General features: G+C 36.3%; 1 protein-coding gene across 3 annotated transcripts in view; it reads right to left on the reverse strand.

The window, feature by feature from the left end:
- Positions 1–23,462, reverse strand: part of CTNNA3 (catenin alpha 3) — a 1,978,275-nt gene that overhangs the window by 1,442,288 nt on the left and 512,525 nt on the right. For all 3 annotated transcript variants that reach the window (XM_055425631.2, XM_055425630.2, XM_088841920.1), the window contains one exon: positions 14,123–14,326. In XM_055425631.2, the coding sequence (XP_055281606.2) occupies positions 14,123–14,326 (204 nt within the window). The remainder of the gene's footprint in view (positions 1–14,122; positions 14,327–23,462) is intronic.

Here is a 23,462-nt window from a genome sequence, read left to right on the forward strand (position 1 = left end):
GAGAAGACTCTTGAGAGTCCCTTGTACCACAAGGAGATCCAACCAGTCCATTCTAAGGGAGATCAATCCTGGGTGTTCATTGGAAGGACTAATGCTAAAGCTGAAACTGCAATACTTTGGCCACCTCATGCGACGAGTTGACTCACTGGAAAAGACTCTGATGCTGGGAAAGGTTGGGGGCGGGAGGAGAAGGGGACAACCGAGAATGAGATGGCTGGATGGCATCACCGACTCTGTGGACATGAGTTTGAGTGAACTCCAGGAGTTGGTGATGGACAGGGAGGCCTGGCGTGCTGTGATTCATGGGGTCGCTGAGAGTCGGACACGCCTGAGCGACTGAACTGAACTGAACTGAATACCACAGAATATGCAAAATGGAGATGCTTTAGTGGACATTTTGGAAAAATATAATATACTACATATGGAATGTTTTGTTTTTCTTCAATATACTACTATAAAATGCCTACTGCCTATTTTACTGGTTAACATAAAAAATGACATCATGGTGGTCTCCCTAAATGTTTTGCATCTTTTTCCTTTTGTTACCTTTCCTAACAGTAGTAGCATTAAAGCTGCAGAAACATGGAAGTGACTAAGCATCAAAAACTGTGTGGTGGAGAAGGCATTTCTGTATAGAGCTGTGCGGCCTAACATCACAGTCACATGTGGCTACTGAACACGTAAGGTGTTGCTAATCCAACTACAGTGTAAATGTGAAATACATACCAGATTTCAAGGACTTAGTACTAAAAAGAAATATAAACTATCTCAATGATAATGTTTATATTGATTATATGTTGAAGTGATGTTTTGCATCTACTGAACTAAATAAAATACATTATTCCAATTAATTTCACATGCTTCTTTTACTTACATGGCTATCAGAAAATTTTAAGTTATATTTGACTCAGATATTATCTAGTTTGCATAAAATTTCCATTGGAAAGCACTGACTCAGATAATAAACTAAATCATATTTCCATTGTGTAGCACAATTGTGGTTCATGGTGTTTACATCATTAAATGATTTTCAGGCATTTTAATTACCTCATGCTAAATCTTATGTGAGATACATAAGCACATTGAAAATCAGCATTTTGGTATTTCTATAAAACTGATTTCCTTTCCTGAGATTTAAATACACAGTTTTCATTTAATATACCTATATATTTAGTATATAATTGCAGCAATTCATTTGATGTAAAATTTCAAAGTTTCTCAGAGTATCTCTATATGACCCCCAATTAAGATTATGTATTATTTTTCTATTGCTACTGTAACAAGTAACCACAAAGGTAGTGATTGGATACTAACTTATTACCTTACAGCTACATAAGGCAGAAGTATGAAACTGGCCTAAAATAAAGTTGTCAGGAAGGCCATGTTCCTCTCAAGAGGCTCCAGAAGAGAACTGATCATTTGGGTTATTGGAAGATTTTCCAGACATCAGTTGAAGGCAATTTCCAGGATTGAGAAGCTCTCCTTGGATCATGTCCCTCTTCTCCAACTTTAAAGCTAATGTTGGGCTGCACTCCACAGACCCACAAGCCCTGTACTTGCCCAGCTTCAAGACTGACCAAAGAACCCAAGTCAGAGACAGCAGTAGTTTAAAGCAGCGGTCCCCAACCCTTCTGGCACTAGGGACTTGTTTCATGGAAGACAATTTTTCCATGGGATGGGCAGGTGGATGGTTTCAAGATGATTCAGGTGCTTTACATTTATTGTGCACTTCATTTCTATTATTATTATATCAGCTCCACCTCAGATCACCAGGCATTAGAACCAAGAAGTTGGGGACCCCTGGGTTTAATGGATGGGAGAGCTTAACCCATCTGAAGCAAGGTCCTGGAGCAAGGCCCAAAAATGTGCAGCAGACACTAGCAGGACATGGCGACAGTCTTTGCTCTCCGGAGGAGGATGGAGATTGCCATTAAGGAAGTGATGTCAGGTGGATTCTTTAGTTACCAGGGAAACCAGCAGAGGGGCGCATACCTCACTGCCCCTTTGATAAGAACAATCACCAGCTGCGACCTGGAGTAAGTATATAGGAAGGTCAGCCAGGTGGGTAAAATATAGATGAAGCAGGCACTGGTCAGGCAGGAGATGTACAAGAGCAAAAGAATGGCTATCTTTAGTGGCCTGACCACATAGCTAGCAATGGCTAATTGACTCTCTCATGCTTTGAATCTCTCCTTCTTCCACCACACCTTTCTCTGATCCAGTCAAGAAAGGTTCTCTGGTTTCAAGTAACTGTTTAGATTGATCCCACCTATTTAATCAAGCTTAATCACTCCATCACAAATCCCTGTACTGAATCACATCTGCTAAATCCCTTGTACCAAGTGAAGTGTTCATAGTTTTCAGGGATGAATGTGGACATCTGCTGGGGGTTGGGTGGGGCATTATTCTGCCTACCACCGATAGGAATCAACTTTTTACAGGGAGATAAAACTCCTTATAGATATATCCTTGCCATATAAAAATGAAAGGAAAGTATTTTTCAAATAAGGTACCGTGCTCTCAGACTGAATCATATTGATAATCTAAATCTACTAGGACATTAGAGATTTACTTCAAGTCTGTAGGAATGTCAAACTGAAATAGTTAAAAGCAGCTCTGGGACATTAAAGCAAACAACTATTGGAGTAATAAAGCTTTGTCAGTCAATAACCTCAGCTGAGTTTTTCAGATACAAGCTGTGATAGTTATGTCTAAGGAAAACATTAAAGCAAATCTAGTTTCAATTTTATCAGAAGAAAACAAGCAAATTAAGTCATGTCAAAATTCCAAAAGCTCTTTTCCTATAAGACTTTAAAACATATTAAAATTTCTGATTTTAAAAAAAGGACCCAAATAGGATGAGGCAATGTATAGATCACTAACGATCTTCTCCAACTAATTATTAAGTATAATCAATAGCCAGGCAAATCAACTGCATAATAGTTCATCTGTGTCTGACTGGCTAAACTTATTTTAGCACAGAAATAGAACTACAAGTTGACCTTTATCCTGAACTTGTATTATAATGGTGTGGTAACTTTTTATTCAGAGCCTATCTACAAATTCATTAAGAAATATTGAATATGCTTCAATGGTAAAAGGTTCTAGTACAAATTCCAATGTGGCAGGGTATGAGGGGATCCAAGCAATTCTCAGAACACCAGCTAGGTGTCCTATAATTTAATTCAATTCTGACACTACCTACCTTTAGATAGCATCAGATTCCACAGGTAAGGCTTCAGTTCTGCAAAACAGCCTCCCTACCCCCACCCCACATCAAATGCCAATAATAAGTTCAGATTGTTACCTATGCATCTGACCATCTGGCTATAAACCACAGGTTCCCACTAACCCTTCCTCAGGTTCAATTACTTTACTAGAGCAACTCAGGACTCAGAGAAACATTTTACTTAGTATTAATAGATTATCATATAAGGCTGTAACTCAAGAACAGCTAGATGGAAGAGATGCATAGGACAAGGCATGTAGAAATGGGTGCAGAGCTTCCATGCCTCTCCAGATGCACCACTATTCCGGACCCTCCATGTCCTCATCAGTCCAGAAGCTTTCTGAATCCTGTCCTTTTTGGGTTTTGATGGAGGCTTCATTACATCACTGCATAAATCATTGGCCATTGGTGATTGAACTCAACCTTCAGTGCCTCTCCCTTCCCTGGGATTCAGGAGGATAGGACTGAAAGTTCCAATCTTCTAATTACATGGTTGATTCTCTTGGCAACTAGCCTCCATTCCTAGGTCCAAAAGTTACCTCATTAACATAACAATAGACATCTTTACTACTCTCATCGCTTAGAAAATTTCAAGGGTTTTAGAAGCTGTGTCAGAAGCGGGACAAAGACCAAATAAATATTGCTTATGATAAATCACAATTTTCAAATGGAAATTGATCTATAAAGAAAAACCTACTAAGATGATATTATCGGAGACTCATAATTCATTAGCATTACAGAAAGATAGGTTTAAATTGAAATACAGCCTATTTTGAAAGCAAAGAAAAATCAAATATTTGCAAGCAACCTATTGGTAAACCAATGGTCAGTAGTTAGTCTCATATCCCCTTTCTTTCCCCTTCATTTCATCCAAATGGAACTGCTTCTATTCCCCATACCAAATGCACTATGCTGATTCCTGCTTCTGTGTCTTTGCACAGGCTGTTACCCCTACTTTTGAATTCCTACCTTCACTTGATAAGAGCCTTCTCCTCTGTGATGCCTTCCCTGTTCAGTCCTAAGTTGAGCCACTTCCTAGTTGCTGCTATCACTGGACTTAGCCCTGACCAGTATTTCAGCTCATATTGTGCTCTGTTTTACTTACTTGCTTATATGTCTGATTTCCCTTGACAACTAGGACTGAGATTGCTCAAACTCTGAAATCACCAGTTGTAAGCACAGTGTCTCTAGAACTATGTGACCAGAAATTGCAATAATACTAATAAAATTTTTACTCAAACTCTGTATTTTAGCTATATTTAATGGTTAATACAAAATCTATCAATAAAATATGTTAAATTCCTCTTAAAATCCTTCATAAGTATTATCCTACCTATAATACACAGCCATGTAATAGTCTGCTTGGAACAGTCCTGACTTATGTCTTTTATATATCTATTAAGGCCTGTTAATCATCTCACCTCCATTTCTCAAAAGTATCCTGATTTGAATGACAAATTATATGATTACCTTAAATTTCCTGAACATTATCAATGGCAAATTAAATACTACAGAAGATCAAATATTTCAAAGCCTACAAAAGAAAAACATTTTATTTTTCCAATTAACTGTTACACTGGATTCTATGGCACTTCACTCAGATCCCCTTTTCAAATAGAAATATCAGCTTCTGATGGCTTGTAGCTTTGTCCCTGTCCAGGATCTGAGTCTCAGCTACAGGGAACTGCCCCATACAAGGTTACACTGTTTCCAAGGGTGGCCCACAGGTAACGAACAACAGCTGTAAGGACAAAAAGATTCTCTCCTCAGTTTGGGACAACTGTGAGGGGCCAGCCTATCTCCAGGTCTTCCCATAGAATGGCTGAGATTTCTATTGCAAGTCCCCTTCTCCCTCTGCCCAATCCTGCCTTCCTCACTGCCTTCCAGTATAACTCCCAAGAGACTACTCCGATAAACCTTCATGCTACCCTTAGTCTCCAGGTTGCCTGACCTAAGATAGCACTCTTTCTCTTCTTTGTAGTACCATCTCCTGGCTATAAGTATGCACGGCTCAGGACCCTTATTTTTTGTCCAAGTTTGAACTGACACTGCATGCCAGGACTCTTGCTTCCTATTTATTCCTTTCTTTTCTATCATTTAACCCGTTTTTCTTTTTATGTAACAAAGAAATCCGAATAAAGCCCAAGGTTTAAAAAACACATAGCAAAGACTTTTGAGAACTATATGAGCTGTGCCTGAACATTGGCAGGTAAAGAAATCCATTTCTTGACAAAGGGACATTTGAAACAATCCACAAGGTGAATGACTAACCTGCTCCACAAATATTAGAAATCATGACTGTCTCTGCTGGAAGGCAAAAGATGAAAACAAAAGACTCTCAGCCTTCAGGCCTTCTGGTCTAGGGCATATAATCTGGGATGTCCATCTGTGTATTTTTCTTTGTGCAGAAACTATCTTGCCACTTTATGATATCCTCTATTACTGTCTAGTTATTTTTATTTTATGCAAATTACTTCTTTCTCTTCCTGTGCTCTGGCTCTATCCAGGTAGTTCTCCTTCCCCTTTTAAAAAATAATTATAGCTGCCTACCTTTGTTATTTTAGCTTTTCTTATTAATTCAATAATCATGTAGCCTACATTTCTGCAGGGCTCTCTCTATTAACTTTAAAGAAAGACTAAAACATTAGATCACAAAAAAAAGATCCATGGGAAGAGTTCATTCCCCAAAAGAAGAATCTAGAAGCCTTATTTTCCCCAGTGAGCACTGTATAAATTCCTCTTAAATATCAAAATAATCTTTATTAGCCAGATTTGGATAATTCCAAAATTAACAATTGAGTAATTATTTAAAAATCAGTCCTCCAGTAACTCAGGAACCTTTGGGAAGAGTAAGACTAAAACCCAAAGCAGCTGAAACAACAATACCACCTTATCTGTAAAACATTTTACCCAGAGGGAGCATAAAGGGAGGAGGGAGGTGGGAGGGAGGTTCAGGAGGGAGAACTCATGTACACCCGGGGCAAATTCATGTCAATATATGGCAAAACCAACCAATATAATATTGTAAAATAATTTGCCTCCAATAAAAAATAAATAAAAATAATAAAAATAAAATAATACTTGAATAACTCTTTAAATTAGAAGGCTTGCTTTCCTCGTTATCCTGTAATGAGTCATTCAGCAATAAATTTTGTAAGGAACAAAAAAAAAAAAAAAACAATTCATAGACTAGATACCTCCCACTTCCTTGTCCTTAAAAAAGGCACAAAAAAGAAAGCAAGGAATAAAAAATCAAATTTAGCCCATTTAATCAGAACTCCACCATTTATTATTTCGCTCAACTCCCTAATCGTTGAATTCTTGGCTTCTGCATCACAACTTCAAAATTTGCCTCCAGTCTCCTTGATTTTGACAATTCCTTTCTATGTTCTTGAATTTTGATTTCATATGATAATCTGAGTTTGGTCCATCTCTCTGATTTTAGAATATCTGCTGCTGCTAATTCACTTCAGTCGTGTCCAACTCTGTGCAACCCCATAGACGGAAGCCCACCAGGCTCCCCCGTCCCTGGGATTCTCCAGGCAAGAACACTGGAGTGGGTTGACATGTCCTTCTCCAATGCATGAAAGTGAAAAGTGAAAGTGAAGTCACTCAGTCGTGTCTGTCCAGTCGTGCAGTCCACCAGGCTCCTCCATCCATGGGATTTTCCAGGCAAGAGTACTGGAGTGGGGTGCCATAGCCTTCTCCATTTAGAATATCTACTATTGTACAAACCTGTAAGCAAACTATTTGCTTATCTTCCTCCTCTTACTTCTTCACTAGCTGAGGTTGTAAAATTGAGATATATAAACTAAAACACATGGTTTCCAACATACTCAAAAACTGTCTCTATGATGGCATATTGACAAATTTAAGGATAAAAAATATAAAGCATCTAAAACAGTGAACTGATCCAAGAATGATCAACTCTAATATGCAGTCCATGAAGAAAGGAAGGAAGGGAAAAAGGAAGGAAAGAGAAAGGAAGGAAGGAAGAGAGGGAGGGAGTGAGGGCAGGAAAGAGGGAGGAAGGAAAGAGAAGGAAATAGACTTGGAAGCTGCCTATACATTTTTAGAATGTTAATTCTAATTTGTCTCTAGTATTTGAATAGTCATTGCATACAGATCATCCTAAGTGCTTTACCCCTTTAACTTGAGAAATGAGGCTGAAGTTACTTTCAAAATGGTTTTTCAAGAGAGAGGAAAGAAAGAAAGAAAGAAAAATCCCCATAATCTCTGATTCAGAGACACCAAATCTTTGGTGTCTTCACTGAATCTGTAAAATTCCTCAAGATTAAACCCAAGATATACAAATGAAATTGGTCTCTAAATAACAAAAACAATTCATTTGCTTTTTTACTCACTCAACAAATATGCAATAAGAATCAACAATACAATATGCTTTCACATAAAACACCAAAAAGAAAACATCAGGCTAATGAGGTCTGCAAATACAAATTGGGACCTTTATGCAGCCCAAGAGTATTCATGTACCCTATTGGTGCCATCTCTCATTCAACACTCTAACATTCTTCTGTAGTAAAGTACCAATCTGTTAACTTCAATAATAATTATACATCACCTGATGACCCTCTCTTCAACAACACATACAAAATTAACATCAACAGGATTTCAATCCACCACCAGAAAAATATTCATGTCTGCTAATTCTTAGTACTAAAGCATGATGACCACCCATCTCCAACTCTATTTTCACCTGCTATAGAGAAACCACCATTTAAAAGTGACTGATTTCCTTCTAAAATCCTTCCTTCTTTAGAGAGCCTCCTTGTTCCACCCCATCTAGGTGACAAATTCTTTAACTATATTATACATCAGAGAAGATGGATTAGACCTAATCAATCCTGAAGGCATAACAAAATTGGCAGAAATATCTAAGAAAAATAAACTTCTATGTTTTAAAAGACAAAAGCTAAACTTTCTCTGATACTGAATGTTCTCTGGAGTATATTTTTTAATGAATAAAAATCCTGTTTTGAAATATAATAAGAGGTAGATCCAAATGTAGAGACTGTGATGAGAAAATTTTGTTGCTGAATATTCACATTGATTTTTAGAAGAGAAATAGATAGCATATTAAAGAGCAGAGACATTACTTTGCCAACCAAGGTCCGTCTAGTCAAGGCTATGACTGATCACCGAAGAATTGATGCTTTTGAACTGTGGTGTTGGAGAAGACTCTTGAGAGTCCCTTGGACTGCAAGGAGATCCAACTAGTCCACTCTAAATAAGACTGATCCTGGGTATTCATTGGAAGGACTGATGCTAAAGTTGAAACTGCAATACTTTGGCCACCTCATGCGACAAGTTGACTCACTGGAAAAGACTCTGATGCTGGGAGGGATTAGGGGCAGGAGGAGAAGGGGACGACAGAGAATGAGATGGCTGGATGGCATCACCAACTCGATGGAGGTGAGTTTGGGTGAACTCTGGGAGTTGGTGATGGATAGGGAGGCCTGGCGTGCTGTGATTCATGGGGTCGCAAAGAGTCAGACAAGACTGAGTGACTGAACTGAACTGAACTGGATACTTTGCAAAATAAGACCTTTTATAACAGGAAGTCTACTATATAAATTTAGTAGATGTTTGAAAGTCATTCCATTTATATGCCATTACGTGGCATATATAATATGCAATAATTTTATTCATCTTTTTATTCAAAATATAATAATTTTTTGTATTTTGTAAAATAAAAATGCCAAGCATTGTGCCTGGGACTTCAGATAAAACAGTAAATAAAACAGACATGTGATCTGCCTGCAGAGAGCACAGGCAAAGTGAGTATGGAATACAAACTACAAAGGATTTGAAACATAAGGATTGATAAGTATTCTTCTACAGAAGAGACTAGGAAAGACTAGTACTAGGTATATGGCCATGAGCCACCCAAAGACATCCATATCCACATTCCTAGAACCTGTGACTGGTATGTTTACATGGCAAAAGGAACTTTGCAAAAGAAATTAAGGTCAAGGGTCATAAGATGGGATGATTATCTTGAATAATACCAGTGGGCTGAATCTAATCACATGAGTCCTTAAAAAGTGGAAAACCTTTCCTGGCTATAGTCAGAGAAAGAGATGTGAGGGCAGAAGCAACGTTAGAGAGATATGACACTGCTGTCTTTGAAGACAGAGGAAGATGGCACTGAGCCAAGGAATGTGGGTGATCTCCAGAAGCTAGAAAAGGCAAAGAAATGGGTTTTTCCTGACGGTCTCCAGAAAAGAATATATATGTATGTTTAAAATGAAAATATTAGAGCAACCATGTATTATCATATGTTTAGGTAGTTGTCTATTTTATTTGTTATAGACCCATCTAGACTCACATATTACTAATTTATTACTCGGTTCAGTTCAGTCACTCATTCGTGTCCAACTCTTTGTGACCCCATGGACTACAGCACGCCAGCTTCCCTGTCCATCACCAACTCCTGGAGCTTACTCAAACTCATGCCCATCGAGTTGGTGATGCCATCCAACTTATTGAACACACAGCTTCAGTCAAAAATGATTGAGACTTGTTGATCTGTTTAAGGAAGTAAAGTTATTTAGATTCAAACCGGTCCCATGAATTGAGCTTGAGAAAAACATAAACTATATTTATTTCACACCGTTGATATGTTCTGGACTCAACAAACTTGAAAATTTTGAAGCCTTGAAGTCACATCCACAAAAAAGATCCACAGATCATGATGAGAGTTAACCTTGCTTTAACTTTTCCTGGTTATTTTCATTGCATCTGAATTATTGTTAAGCATTTACCCTATCAACATAGCTCAATAACAAAAGCTTCAAACTAATCTGAAAAGCAAGTCAGACCCACCAAATGAAATACAACACTCCTTAAACTAATAAGTTGAAGACTTTGGTATGAGAGTTGTCCTAAAATATTTGAGAAAAGTCTGAGTTCAGCTAGTTTCAGGAAAGTACATTCCCTTTCATTACAGCTACTGAAACAGTATAGAGAAGTATTATTTGTGATAGGAACCTAGAGTAAAAGTAAACCTGGAAATTTGTTCTGATAATATACTCCACAGTGGTTCCTGCTGTTTAATTCCAATATTCTTTGGCTTGCTCAAATACTCATATTAGGTCCAAAATTCTGCACTTGTATATAAAAAGGAACTATTATACTGATTTTGGATGCTTTCCCATAATGTTATAAGTGCAAATTTGTTTATTAATAGGTTATACTTATGAATAAAATGTTAATATATCATGCATGTAAGTAGGTTTCTGATCCTGTAGACCACCATGGTATAACTTTAGTTTTACCTGCTGTCATCTTTATACCAACATGAGGGCAGCTCACTAGACAGTATCCACATACACACACTAAATCTTTCATTCCCTGAGAAAAAAAGTGCCTTCCTCAACAAATATTTAACCTTATGCCCTAGGAAAAATGAATCTATAAATATTCTTAGATCACCCAAAGAACATGCTTTCTCACCTCTGTGTACTTCCCTTCCTGCTCTCTTGTTCTCACCATTAAACCTCCCTACATTTTCTCCACTGTTATCATGTAAATATAATAAATAAATACAAATTAAATGCTTCGGGAACATTGTCAGTTTAATTGTAAAAGTTGAGATGAAGCAAGCACTAATTCAATTTACCTGTACCCAAATAGTAATTACTGAACACCTGCTACCTGAAAGGCCAGAGACACAGCCCTTGCTCTCCTAAAGCTTCTGACCAGTGGAGAAGACAAATAGGTAAATATAGGAATTCCAATAAGAATGAGAGCTATAAAGGGGAAAGTGTCTTGAAGGAGAGCTATTTAATGAGATGTTTGCACTAATTTACCCGAAGGAGAGAAAAGGAAACATGGGAAAGAGAAGAAGGAAGAAGAAAGCGTCCATCAATCATAAAGAATAGTGCAATCTAATCAATAACTGAGAAATATTTGAATTCCTACAATTAAGTCTACCTTTAAAAAATGAAAATTAAAATAACTATCTGGACAAGCTTAAAAAAAAGCTACTTACCTTTGATCTCAATTATTTGGACGTTATAGATGGAAACATCTTTCCACTTCACCCATAATAGAGAACTTACCTTTCTTAAACCAAAATATCTAACAGAAAGATATTAGTAACATAAATAAGTTTTGTATATTTGACAAATTAACCTTGAAACTGAACATCAGATTAAAACTTCATTTAAAAAAAAAGCAGAAGACAAAAATTTTCATATTTTTGTGCCTAACTTAGCATATTTGATACCTAGAGTAGATACTTTTTAAATGATCCCCTTTTCTATATGACAAATTACTTTTCAGTGATAATCATCGTTTTCCTGATTGGCTCCTTAACTTTAAAGCAATTGACAATTTCAGAAGAGAAACAGATTTCAAAGTTGCTATTCAAATTGAATAAAATATTTCATGTATGAAACTTTCACTTACCTAAAAAATTATTACCTCCTGCAATTTATACTGTTTCATTGTTAGAATTTTTAAATTAAAATAAAAATTCCAAATGATCACATGAAGTAACAGGATTAAAGTAATTCTGTTTCTAGCTCTTTGTCTTTACAATAACTGTGTATCCTTCTCCATACTGAATCTGCTGTTTAAATCTATAAAGAATATAATGCTTATTAAAGGCTAATCATAAAAGTACCCTAATTTGAATTATACATATATATTATTAAAACTCAACAATACCCACTGTAATTATTTAGGATTTAGAGAAAAAATGAATTTGTGAAAAACATTATCATGGACTTTGAGAATTGCTGGTGCAGAACAACTTTTAATTGGCTTTATTATTTTTATAAATTTCTAGAGGTAACGCACCTTCTCAATGATTGCACCCAAGGCAGAATGCTCCCATAACTTCACTCTCTGTATGAAAAGCTTTTAACCCAAAGTTGAAGAAAGCTACAAAATCAGCACTATTTTTAAGTAATATATGTTTATTATATACAGGAACAGTTTCAGTGGCCTATCAGTGGGCAAAGGGCATCATGTTCAGAACGGAGCCCCATGATTATGATTGGATTTTGATGTTTTGAAATACTTAATAATCTTTGAATTTGTGTATTTAAGTGAAGTCTGATGGGGCAAAAAAGCATATGTCCTGGACTCACAATAAGTCCTGACTTCCAGTGCTTCAAGGAACAGATCCTCAGCCAACTGTTCCCTAACCCAGCAGTTGCTGCCGCCCTCCACTCCTGCTGGGGACCTCAGTACAAAGCAGGATGGGTGGGAGTCATGGGTAGGGCTACACAAGTATGTGACTCTATGTGCTCCTGCAAGTATCCCTGTGCCCCAGAGAACCAAACATTAAATAGCAAATAAAAATAACCTCACTTGGGTCAATCAAGACTTAAAAAAGGTAAAAGCTTTCATTGCTTCCCATGCTTTTGAATAGGCCTTACATTTTCACTTTGCACTGGGCTCCACAATTATGTAGCCATCCTGGCCTATGTATGTAGGTGAGTATGCACATGTGCATGCTATGTTTGTATTTGAAAGAATAACTTTATCTATATTTAAAAAAATTAATCTACTATAATTTTATAATTTATAGATTAAAATAAACATATATATGTAACTTTACCATATTTTATCTACAAAATGAAAATAATAATTTTAATAGTTTATACTTCAAGAGAGAAGGAATTTCAACACAATATTATCTTCTGAGTTTCTTAGAATTGGTGAATTCCCTTTAAAAATCTTTCACTAAAAATATATGCTAAAAATGGTGATATTCCAGCTTCAGAAACAGGACATGACATTACTAATATGTTCTTATTAACAAAACCTGCTTTGCAACTTTGCCTTCTTGACAGGCTAGAGATTTTTGGTCAGGAGCCAAAGTCATCAAATATTAAGAGTATGGAGATACATCAAATGTGTTGAAGTAGCCTTAAAACTCACTAACTAATTTTAGCACATTTCAATTACTCACATAAATTACTTATACTTAACAATCCTAAATCTTCAACCTCACATGTAAAAAATGGTATGCTTTGTAACTCATCATTTTCAAAATATACCTTCATAACTCTTGAATTATACCACTAAAAACAAAGCAGATGAACAAAATATTTCTCTTATACATTTTTTTCTTTTCTTTACCTCTATTATTTAAGGAGTTAATATCCATGATATTGAATATATAGCTGACGATGACCTTAAGACTTTCTTATTTTAATAATGAAACTAAGTAGTCATAGATACTCCTTAGGTGGATGTATATAAATATATACATTAAATATAGATATACAGACATATAAAGACTACATCATAAATAAATAAATATGTGAAATGATACCAAAAGAACCTTGAAACAAATATTTTTGCATTTGTCTAAATTCAGACATCATTTCTAATATTCCTGAGAGAGGGCTACAACTGCAAGAAATCTATGACATTATATCATATTTGAAAAAGGTGCACAGCACAGAAGATCCAGAGCAGCCAAAATAAATAATTTTTTTTAAATGTCCCCTGATCCCTACAGCATTGACTTTACTCAATACCATCTAAATTTTAACTCTTATTCAACAGTGTAATCCTGAGCAACCTGCCCTTTTCTTTGTCTTCTTTTTATCCTTTAAATTGATGTGCAACTCCAGTTTCCTTTCCCCAATCCTGACTCCCTTCTCCAACTACAATTTAGATACTGTATCAAGCAAAACAATCAGATAGAAATAACCTTCTGGTTGAATTCCATCCCTAAAAAAAAACTATCTCCTTGCTGTACTCTGGGAGCAGTTCAAGCAGAAGCTAACTCAAAAGCTGTACAATGTACATGTACAATCATGTACTCATTCATAATTTATCACATTTTGTACACCCAAAGAACCTCGGCACATTCCCAATGTACGGGGTCAGGGAAAACCAGTTACCTACATTGTTCATGTACTCTGAAAGCAGGTCCTGGAGAGCCTGGCGAATGGCGTTGCATTCTGCAATAATTCGCTCCCGATGGAAATCTCTTGTGCAGGAAGAGTCGGCCAACAGAGCAGCCCCACTGATAATGGCTTCAAGGCGTTTCTCTAGGGATGGTCTTATTTCCTCCTCCGTCACTGTGAGTGGATCCAAGACAATTAAACTCTAAAGGGAAAACATATTTCAATGGTTAGAACTCCATGATATTCTATTTTTTATTATTATTTTGTTTTCACATTTAGAATGCATACCTGATGAGAAAGAGAATTGTGTTTTTACTGCCTTACCCAGTTCACGCATCATTCTATAAAGCAATTGTTATTCACATGAGTAACAAAAAATCGTGAAATTATGAGCACTGGTTCTAGTGTCAAATCTGTATTCAGATCTTGCCCTTCCAACTCATCATGGTGCGAGTTCACTCAGGTGTCTTATGTACTGTAAGCCTCACCTTCCTGATCTGTAAAACTGGAATACTAACATTATCTCATAAAACTGCTGTAAGAAGGATATGAATGCTTAATATAGTGTCTGGCACATATTAACTGTTCTTTACAATAGTCATTTTCATATAGCACTTCATTGCTTACAAAATGTTTTCACCTATATTATCTCATCTTGACAATACTATAAAGAGGTAGGCAGCAAAGATATTGTTAACCACACATTTCAATCAATGGTGAAAGAGGCTGAGACTGTCTTACCCACGGTCATTAAGCTAATAAATGGTGACGTTCAAGCAAGTACTCAGGTCTTACAATACCTAATTCAATAGTGTTTTCATTATGCCTCACTGTAAACCAACACTCTAATTAACCTTAACACAAACATATCAAAGAGAATTCTGAATTTTAATTATTCATTTTGAAAGTAAAATTTCATCTTCCTGTTGATTACAACTTCCAGCCATTTCCCACCACTGGAAGCTGACATGGTATTTTTAAGGTTTCCATTAGATATGTCCTCAGGAAATAGAAACCAAAATAATGTACAGACTTTGAAGAAAGGGTGAAAAATATGAGGCTCTAAAAGGGTCCTTTATTAAAATACATCAAGAAAGGAAACTTTTCAAGGTTTGGGCATAATGTGATAATTAGAGAAAGAGTATCAAGTAAAAGCGCTCTGTAGACGCTTTAACATAAAATGAAATCATATAGTGATCTTCAAACTGTGTGTGTATGTGTCAGTCTTTACACACAAAAACACACTAAAAATCACTGATCTTCAAAAGTGTGCAGTCTTTTATATATAGATAGAGAGAAAGAGTGGTATTGTGTGTGTATATTATGTATAGGCATAATCTCACATTGATGATTGCACTATATCATATTACGATAAATAATCTGGAGATCAAAATATCCAGGATAAAATTTTAAAAGCTATAGCTCCAGACCAAGATAGGAAGAGAAAATCATTATGGAGAGAAAATATAATTTTGAAAAAAAATTTTCAAAAAAATTTTTGAAAATTATATTTTCTCTCCATAATGATTTTCTCTTCCTATCTTGGTCTGGAGCTATAGCTTTTAAAATTTTATCCTGGATATTTTGATCTCCAGATTAAGCTCAGAGGTTAAAGCGTCTGCCTCCAATGCGGGAGACCTGGGTTCGATCCCTGGATTGGGAAGATCCCCTGGAGAAGGAAACAGTAACCCACTCCAGTATTCTTGCCTGGAGAATCCCATGGACGGAGAAGCCTGGTAGGCTACAGTCCACGGGGTCGCAAAGAGTCGGACACGACTGAGCGACGGAACGGAACGGAATGTTCATATATTATATGATATAATTTAAAATATAAACTAGAAAAAGATCTTATAGAAAATTGGTTAAATATCTTAAATTTATCTCCTCTGTCTTCAGGGAAAATTTCTACTTCTCCCTCTCTCTGTCCCTCTCTCTCTTTCTTCCCCTGATGCTGCTGCTGCTAAGTCGCGTCAGTCGTGTCCAACTCTGTGCGACCCCGTAGATGGCAGCCCACCCGGCTCCTCCGTCCCTGGGATTCTCCAGGCAAGAACACTGGAGTGGGCTGCCATTTCCTTCTCCAGTGCATGAAAGTGAAAAGTGAAAGTGAAGTCGCTCAGTCGTGTCCGACTGTATGTGACCCCATGGACTGTAGCCTACATGCTCCTACGTCCATGGGGTTCTCCAGGCAAGAGTACTGGAGTGGGGGGCCATTGCCTTCTCCTTTCCTCCCCTAACTGCCATTTATTTTCAAGACTAACTTCTCTGTCTGTGCTCTGATCTCAAGCCCTCTTCAGTTGTTCCTTTCTTACATTTTGAGTTCATCTTAAGAGCCTAGTATGTACCAGATGGTAGGAATTGGTAAGGAAATGGAGAACATCCCTGCCCTCTTCACAGGGCTCACAGCCTAGAGGTACTGACAAATATTAACCAAATAATCACACAAATATAGAATTACAATGTGAATGTGTTGTTGTTGTTATTCGGTCACCAAATCATATCCAATCTGAAATGAAAGAATTGAAAGTTAAGAATTAATTGACCAGGCATGCTGCTGCTGCTGCTGCTGCTAAGTCACTTCAGTCGTGTCCGACTCTGTGTGACCCCAAAGACGGAAGCCCACCAGGCTCCCCCATCCCTGGGATTCTCCAGGCAAGAGTACTGGAGTGGCTTGCCATTGCCTTCTCCGTGACCAGGCATACCTATGGGCAATTTGGTGTGTAATCAAGATGATTAAAGGCAAACCAGATATGAATTTCAGAGAACTCACTGGATTCTAAGGGAGGGTTTGGATTTCAACAGAACAATGGAATTGAAAATTTTGAGGAAATCTTATACACATCTTATTTTATCAGATCAACTTAAACAGGTATCTGGGTTATAATTATGTGAAACTTAAAGTAAGAGGCAAAATACCCTGAAACCTGAAAACAAACCAAAGAGACAGATTCTATCTCTAGAATAATATAGTTAAAGCATCCAATTTGAACTTAAAAGGACACAGAAAACTATCTAAAAGGCCGAGAGCTGTGTAATCAGAATATATGCTGGGCTAATCTATATAATAGTACCATAGAAAAATCAGATCCTGTAAAAAAAAGATCAAACTGTAAAGTCATATGCACATTCACAGATATTTTAAAATTTAAAAGATGTATTTGACCCTGGACTAAGAGTGCAGTAACCAACCCAATTTAGAATGCACGAAATCTTTTACTGGAGCAGCTGTAGTTTAAATCGTCATTGCTTATCTTTTTTTTTTTCTTTCTGTTGTACCCTAAAGCCTATCTTTCAGGAAAGAACAAATAATGTAAGGGTTATTTTATTCAATATGAGTTATACTGAAAGAAAACCCTGTGGCCTTTAGAAACACAGAAATGTTAACATTTGAGAAGATTGAGATGATGGCTCTCATGTATTTGGAAGTGAACAATGTGAGGTGAATCTATACAAAATGATTTGGAAAGAGTGCCAGAATATATTGTAGAATAAAAAAATTTCAGAGTAATATGTGCAGTGCATATATATTAGAAAAAAACAAGCACATTATAATACTTGATATTTTCCAAGTATATATAAGTATATTGGAGGCTAGGAAAAAGTTTAAGTGCCATGACAATTGCTGTCTCTGAAAAGAACTGGATTGGAATGGTAGTCAAATTTTTAATTTTTAAATTATAGCCTAATTGTGTATTACTTCTGAAATTGCAAACTAATTGAAAATAAAAATTCTTAAAAATTTTAAAAGAGGAAATGGCAATTATGAATCAAACATTTATTATTATTTTGGATTCTAGAAATTAATAAACTCTTTTGGAATCATAACAGAAAGATATAATGTTCCCAGTATTTACCAGAATGAAATATATCAAGATTTTATATTAATTAACTTGAAGTATTTTAATTTTCCTATGTAGCTTCACCATTACCAGTATGTTTAGTTAATATATGTCTTTTAAAAAATAAAGACATGTGACCTCAAAGTACCAGGGCACTCTCTTTCAGTGAGCTTAGAAGTCAGAATACCCTGAGTGTGAATCTTGCTCTTTCACCCACATTGAGAAAGTGATTTAAACTGCCTAAGATTTTATTTCATTCATGTAGAGTGGGGAAAATATGTGCCTGTCATATAAGATTTTATATAATGAAGATTTATAACTATTTTAAGAACTGGAGGGATAGGTCCCATCTCCATTTCCTTGTTACTATTATTTTTCCCTTTATATGCGCTACCATCTATGCCAGACGATCGGCACATGGAGTATGACAAAGAAAGCTACTTGCTAAAACAGAAATCTCTGTATGTTACACAGATGTGTATCATATGGTAATTCATCCTCCTATAAATATTTATTAATCATCTAATATAGTTCAGATTCTAAGCAAGGCTTTGGTCATGCCTTACCAGGACGTGTAGGAAGTTATAAAAAATCTCAAACAAGCTAAAGCATAAAACCAATAAGCTTGGAAAAAGTTTTCTGTGTTTTCATAAACATGATGTCATAAACCCCATTCATCATTCAAACACTCTATATTCTGATGAGACAGATGTGATTTACATTCAAAACACTAAAAGTCTTACACCTATTCTCCAAAGTGAAATTGCCTATCAAAAGAGATGTGGCTATGATTATAATCAAGTATCAACATTCTTCACAAAAACACATGCAGTGCTTCAAGTTGAGAGCAGCAGAAGTAATAACCACAAAGCATAAATAATGTTTCCTAAGCAACTATATTATCAGTCTTCAGAGTGAGTGATAAAAATGGAACAAAATTTCTCCTTTAGATTATCAACAGAATATGCTACTGAGAGAACTCACAGGCTTTCCTTTGTCCGGTATATCCCTTACTGTAAGGTGTTTCCACTTAAATAACCTAAAGAATGGAAACTTCAGATATAAAAAAATGTAAAAAGGCAAAATGTGGAAAAATAAACTATAAATTAGCAAGATTATCAATAATTATAATTAGTAAATTATTAGTGTAAATTACAAAGTTTACTACATATTCATTTATATAAAATCAAAATGTATATAAATCATATTCTATTGTATATTAGTTACAACAGAAGAATATTTTAGAAAGTCATTCAAATTCAACATGCTTGTTAAACAAATTAGATGTTTACATACTACCTTATATTTTTTTCTCTAAATTATAGGTGAAAAACACTTAAATAGCCCAATGAGTACTATGATGGTGGCTTTACCAGAACACCAATAAAATTTTTCAATTGTCTAGTTAATTTCACCTGAGGTAGTAACCTCTTCTAGACATATTTCTGTCAAGAGTTCAACAGTTCAATCCATGCACCACACCACATCATGGATTGTTTGCTTCAGTTTTTATCTGGTTATACAATAAAATAAACCTTCAAAGATTCTTCTATTTTCAAAATCTCTATTTAAAAGAATTTTAACATAAGCACTTCCATGTTGTTTTCATTATACTACTGAATATAATATTGAATAAATCTTAGTATATATTCTTAATAGAATATTGCTGACTAAGGCAACATATTTCAATGAAGGAACAAGTTAAGTCTGTTATTATCTATTTGGAAATATGTGTTCACATGTTTGTTTTATCTCTACTCATAGTCTGTTTTCAAGCCATGTGTAAAGAGGAGGTACTAATAATATATAAGCAATAATGATTACCTTTTTCTTCTACACTGAACATACAGATAATTTTTATACACAATAATGTCACTAAGCATATAACATGCTCCAAAATTTTCAAGTAGTGTGAATTCTTCACTGTCCCAGTAATGTTATGTGTGGCCTACCTTCTATGTCCAAACTGATTGAAAACCTAACTGAATACAAACCGGTAGAATTTAAACAAATATTTGAATGGTTCTTGCTTTGTGCAGGGTTCATGCCAGTTGTTATGTTTGTGTAGTTCTCCCAAAAAGCAATTTCACTGACAAAGGAGAGAAAAAGTATGGTGTGGAGGTGGGCAACTGGAAAAAATAAGTAATCCCATTTGTGCTCTATTTCTATTTGATTCCACCTTCACTTCTGTCTATAATTATGTATTTCGGGAGAAATAGCAGGTTAAGTACAAGTTCTGGATTCATGAGTGGACTGTACATAGTAGAACATAGAAAAATGAGCAGCCAGTGTGGCACAGTCATACTGAGTAACTGTAAAATTCTGAAAGTCATGTCTGCCCTAAAATCCCTTTTAAAAAGAGGAATAAGAACGTGGGACTAACAGAGAAAGTAGTATTGACATATGTACATTACCAGGTGTAAAACAGACAGCTGGTGAGAAGTTGTTATATAACACAGAGAGCTCAGTCTGGTGCTCTGTGATGACCTGGAGGGGTGGGACAGTGGGAGGGGAGGAAGGCTCAAGAGGAAAGTGATATATGTATAATTATGGCTGATTGGTGTGGTTGTATGGCAGAAACCAATACAACATTGTAAAGCAATTTTCCTCCAATCAAAAAATAAATTTAAAAAAGAAAGTGAAGGAAAAGAAGCAACTTACTATAAGCTCTTGTGCCGTGCACATTGGCAGTAATGAAACCAACCAGCTACTGAGTTTAATTATTCAGCATGGCATTTAGATGATAAGAGAATGATTACAAACTCCGTAACAATTCAGCCCCCAAATACAGCTTTCACTATTATAGAACACTTTCAAAGGCTACTGGTTTTTCTATTATTATAAACGTTAGGTGTCTAACATGTCCCTCTTTGAATATTACAATATTCTCATAGCTTTGGTAAATAGATGCAGAACAACATTAAAAATAAAATTTAATGTTAAAAGAATACATCTACGAAACCAAACTATTATTCAATTGAGTGAGTAAGTGAAAGTCGCTCAGTCATGTTCGACTCTTTGCGATCACATGGACTATACAGTCCATGGAATTCTCCAGGCCAGAATACCGGAGTGGGTAGCCTTTCCCTTCCCCAGGGAATCTTCCCAATCCAGGTTAGAAACCAGGTCTCCCACATTGCAGGTGGATTCCTTACCAGCTGAGTCACAAGATATTGATTTTATGCGGTGTGATATGTATCCTGTTAAAGAGCATAAAGTTCCGTTCAGTTCAGTCACTCAGTCATGTCTCTTTGCGACCCTATGGACTGCAGCACACCAGGCCTCCCTGTCCATTGCCAACTCCTGGAGTTTACTCAAACTCATGTCCATTGAGTCAGCGATGCCATCCAACCACCTCATCTTCTGTTGTCCCCTTCTCCTCCTGACTTCAATCCTCCCCAGCATCAGGGTCTTTTCAAATGAGTTAGTTCTTCGCATCAGGTGGCCACAGTATTGGAGTTTCAGCTTCAGCATCAGTCCTTCCAATGAATATTCAGGACTGAGCTCCTGTAGGATGGACTGGTTGGATCTCCTTGCAGTCCAAGGGACTCTCAAGAGTCTTCTCCAACATCACAGTTCAAAAGCATTAATTCTTCAGTGCTCAGGTTTCTTTATAGTCCTACTCTCACATCCATACATGACTACTGGAAAAATCATAGCTTTGATTAGATGGACCTTTGTTGGCAAAGTAATGTCTCTGCTTTTTAGTATGCTGTCTAGGTTGGTCATAAATTTTATTCCAAGGAGCAAGTGTCTTTTAATTTCATGGCTGCAGTCACCATCTGCCATGATTTTGGAGCCCAAAAAAATAAAGTCTGTCACTGTTTCCCCATCTATTTGCCATGATGTAATGGACCCCAATGCCATGATATTAGTTTTCTGAATGTTGAGTTTTAAGCCAACTTTTTCACTCTTTTCTTTCATTTTCATTAAGAGACTCTTTATTTCTTCTTTGCTTTCTGCCATAAGGGTGGTGTCATCTGCACATCTGAGTTTATTGATATTTCTCCTGGCAATCTTGATTCCAGCTTGTGCTTCAAAGAGCATAAATCTACATAATAAATTTAGCAATGCATAATGCCATGAAGAAAGATTCCATCATCAGGCTCCATTTGAAAGTTTTCTAGTCAGGTTGCCATAAAACACTAGTTTACCTTTATGAGTGCTAAGCAAAATTGTGGTAAGGTCTCTTTCTCCCTAAAAGTAATTGAATAGAAGGTCAAAGTCAGTACTTGGAAGGATCACTTTATCTAGAGAGAGACTAGCAGGGATATATATCAAGATAGCTAATGGGAAAGAAGTATCAGGTGTCAATGAAAACTAATTTAGGTAAGAATGAATAGGAATATTTTTCTGTAGTCTGGATGAGAAATTACTAAATTTAAAGGTTTTTCAATTTAATTTAATTGTGACTATATCAGCTTGTTTCATATTTGAAGATCTGGCAGGGGAAAAAATGTGATGAAATTTCAAAATATCCTCAGTGATTACATCAGTCAACAGGAAATATAAACTCTTACAATTGATGAAAAGAGTAGAGCACCCAACATTTCAAATTAAGGAGACTTTCAAAGTAAGATAAGGCAATCGGTCCCCGAAAAGAGCACAGAGTTCCTTTAGAGTCAGGATCCTTGGTTGATATCAGCACTGTGACTCTCCCGCTATGGTAAACCATAGTCTGTTTGCTAGAGGTAAAGTGACCCCTTCCTCCAGTCCTCTTATACTGAGGATCAGTGAGTGGGGGTCTGCAGCAAATCAAAACACTCATGCCCTCCCCAGCTCAAGCTACTCTTGCTGTTTCATTAGCCCCAGAAATCCCCACTGATCATGTATCAGATAGAAAATGATTCTCAGTCTACTGCCCCTTCCTCATTAATATCCCCAAGCCCCAAAGAGAGTCATGTATATACTTTTCATTCACCTTTTCAATGATAACTATAACATAAACACCATACACATTGCATCTTATTAATATTACCATACACATTCACATTGCATCTTATTAATATTACATTTAAGCTCTATACTCAAATTAGAAATATTCAAACTTAGAAAATCTATAGTGTTAGAAAATGTCAATAGACTATTCTCACTACCTTCTGTATGATATGTCACAGTGTGATGTGCCTTATCTGTTTTTTATCAAGATGTCAGTTGCTTTCAACTGACACTTCTTCAATCTCTGGACCAGTCACCTTATGGCTAAATCTGTTTACCACACTGCTGCATCTATCACCAGAATTCCAACTCTATCTCTGGACTCCCTCTATCTCCATAATGCTGAGTCCATATACCAGTCCAATAGTCACATGACTAAGTAACATAAGAAGAAAAATATGGTCAGACTCATTCTGGGCATTGAAGAAGCCACTATGCCTATCAATAAACAAGAATAATTGACTTCCCTCAAAGCAACTACGCTTCTTCAAAACTCATGGCCATTGCAGGCTGTTTAACAAATATAACCTCTGGCAGTTGCATGACAGATCCATGCATCTGCAC

This window comes from Moschus berezovskii, chromosome 12 (assembly GCF_049115385.1).
Source record: "Moschus berezovskii isolate FMDL1 chromosome 12, NW_MosBer_1.0, whole genome shotgun sequence".
NCBI lineage: Eukaryota > Metazoa > Chordata > Mammalia > Artiodactyla > Moschidae > Moschus > Moschus berezovskii.